Source organism: Anopheles darlingi, chromosome 2, assembly GCF_943734745.1.
Source record: "Anopheles darlingi chromosome 2, idAnoDarlMG_H_01, whole genome shotgun sequence".
NCBI classification, from domain to species: domain Eukaryota; kingdom Metazoa; phylum Arthropoda; class Insecta; order Diptera; family Culicidae; genus Anopheles; species Anopheles darlingi.
Window position 1 is genome coordinate 17032092 of NC_064874.1, and position 2500 is coordinate 17034591.

The 2500-nt window shown below is 48.1% G+C and overlaps 1 protein-coding gene across 1 annotated transcript in view; it reads right to left on the bottom strand.

Moving 5' to 3' along the window:
* LOC125948119 (nephrin) overlaps positions 1 to 2500 on the bottom strand; it is an 88343-nt gene that overhangs the window by 78512 nt on the left and 7331 nt on the right. The window contains exon 2 of the mRNA XM_049673883.1: positions 1 to 504. This exon is cut by the window's left edge and continues 138 nt beyond it. Within this exon, the coding sequence (XP_049529840.1) occupies positions 1 to 154 (154 nt within the window). The 5' untranslated portion in view covers positions 155 to 504. The remainder of the gene's footprint in view (positions 505 to 2500) is intronic.

Genomic DNA, 2500 nt, shown 5'->3' on the forward strand with positions numbered 1-2500 from the left:
TCGGTTCGGGCCTGGTTTTCGCTAAGGCGATCCGCGATTGCCCTATTCCTGTCACGTATTTCGGTGCCATTTCAGTGGCCATTTCCGTTTTCATCTTCCCAACATGGCACCACACCTCACTTCGATCACGCATCACACCGGGCGATCTATTCATGCACCCACTTTTCTCTCCTCTTTTCCTCTCTTTTTTTCTCCTTTTTGGGCTCTTATCACGAAAAATTAAAATCGAAGCAAAAAAAAAGGTAAAAAACAACACTTTTGGGTGCCGGCCGATTTCTGTGCGTCGACGCCCACTCTCACACTTTTCTGGGAACGAACGGATGCACTTTACACTTTTGTTTGACACGCGCGCGCGCGCTCTTCCTGATGGACGTCACCACGGATAAAGCAATTTACTCCATCGTGCGTACGGGTATGTATTTCACATCATAATCGATGAGCACTTGTTGGACTGTGGGCACCCAGTCGTCACAACCTAATAAGAATTCACTTTGATTCACTTTTCTAAAGAGAGGAAAGAAATTGAAAAAAAAATTAAAAAGTGTTGGCATCACCAAACTGTTCAAAGCACGGAGCACAACTGAAGCAAAAAACCGTCGTAGCAACATGCATCTGTGTGCTGAGATCGGAAACAGCTGCGCGTCCGAGGGCAATCGTTAGTATATTGGATCCCACAGCCTGTTGCGGTTAATCCACTCTCGGTGCTAACAGTGACCATCTGTGGTCAGGCCTGGCGACGCCTATACCACCATTACACGACTCGATTTCATTCGAGGAAGATGGTTACACTTGGCTTTGGTCATCCTTTTTCTAGTTATAATTTTAGCACAAACACAAGCACGGCAACTACGACAATGCTTTACTTCTTCCTACTCTAACTATCTTCACTTTCTCGCGAATTCAGGGCTGTTACGGCGCTGCTGTCTACATTCTCTTCCTTAAGCAGGCATAAAGAATTCCATCCACTCCGAAGAACCACCTGGAGCTCGTCGCAGGAAGCTCCATGGCATCGTTTGCGCGTGTAGTAACCGACCGTGCAAGCACAACCATGCAGAGTAGAGCATCCTTCTTCTGCGTTCTGCTCGCGTGCACGACGGAGTGCTGAAAGTTCGTTCGCAAATATTTGCCTTCCCTTCGGTGACACTACGTGCGTCTTGAGCACCATGCGGAGGACTTTTCCAAACGAAATCCCCTCTCGTGCACTCCATCGAACCGAAGCATCCTTCTTCACGCATAAATTACGTCCGACCGTTTGCATGGCCCTTCCGTTTCGGTGGAGTTCGCGACCGGGCGTGCTGTGGAGGGGGGTCTGCAAAATTTATTAATTCACTTCAGTTGATTATTAGTATAATCCGTCGTTCCACACGCTGTATCTCGGAGTCAGTGGGTGTTGTAGCGGGGACCTCCGTAGTTACCGAGAACGCACAAGTGGAACACCGATAGACAGCGATAAGACATTCGTAGCAGAAGCGAAAAACATACCTAATGATGGGGCGAGAAAATGGCGATCGACCCAGATTTTTTGTCCTCTGGAGAAACAGAAAAATACACAACTTGGGGCAAAAAGTTTCACTTGATACGATCCAGGTCCCGGGAGCTTCCCACCCCCTTGGCCTCTCCCGGGGCATGCTCGCAGAATGATATAATTAGTTGAATTGAATAGGCGTACCACGAATTTCACGAAACCACATGACACGTGCGTGCGTGAGCGGACATGACGCAGAACTTGGCGCACTCGGTCATAGCAAAACTTTTCTGCTCTTAATCACGACATCGACGAAGCGTTCAAAGGCGAAATGGCGAAATAAGAAGGCAGCCGGTCTCCCTCTCGGCCGCTGATAATTGATTAATTATTAGTAATGGATTGCTTTTCTACGGGGAAAGATGGGACTGGGGATTGGAGAACCGATCGATCTTCATTTTTGTACAAACAAATCAAGAGCTGAAGGCCGCCAGCAAAAGTTCTACAATCTGGTTAGGGACTGCTTGAAGCCCACAGGGGGGGTTTACCATTTCAATCCGGTTACGGTTCGTGTTACGCTAGTAAATCGTTTGGAATGCAAGAACGCAGAGTGCCTAAAGGGAAAGGTTCCGACGACACGCCAGGGAGTGGCATGGAGAGGGGGACTAATTTCGGCCATCAGTTTTCGCCGCACAAATCCTGGCAGAAGACATTTTTCTCCACACAAAACCCACTGCGAACAAGCACGGAGGGCGCGATCACAATTTTTCTTGAGCCGCTTAAAATTAATTTGACTAAAACCTTTTCTTCTATCACCGTCGTCTGGACGGTCCGGTGGACATTGATACCGGGCCTACCGAGGCGTCTCATTGAAGATTCAAAAATATGAATATTTCCCCGAAATGAGAATGATTCCATTTCCACTGCTGCTACAGTTTAATCGTCCTCACTCTACGCGACAGACTTGGCAGATCTCTGGCACAGAAAACACACACAAACGGTTGGCCACAGGAAGGTTATTCCGATGTCCTGCTCCCA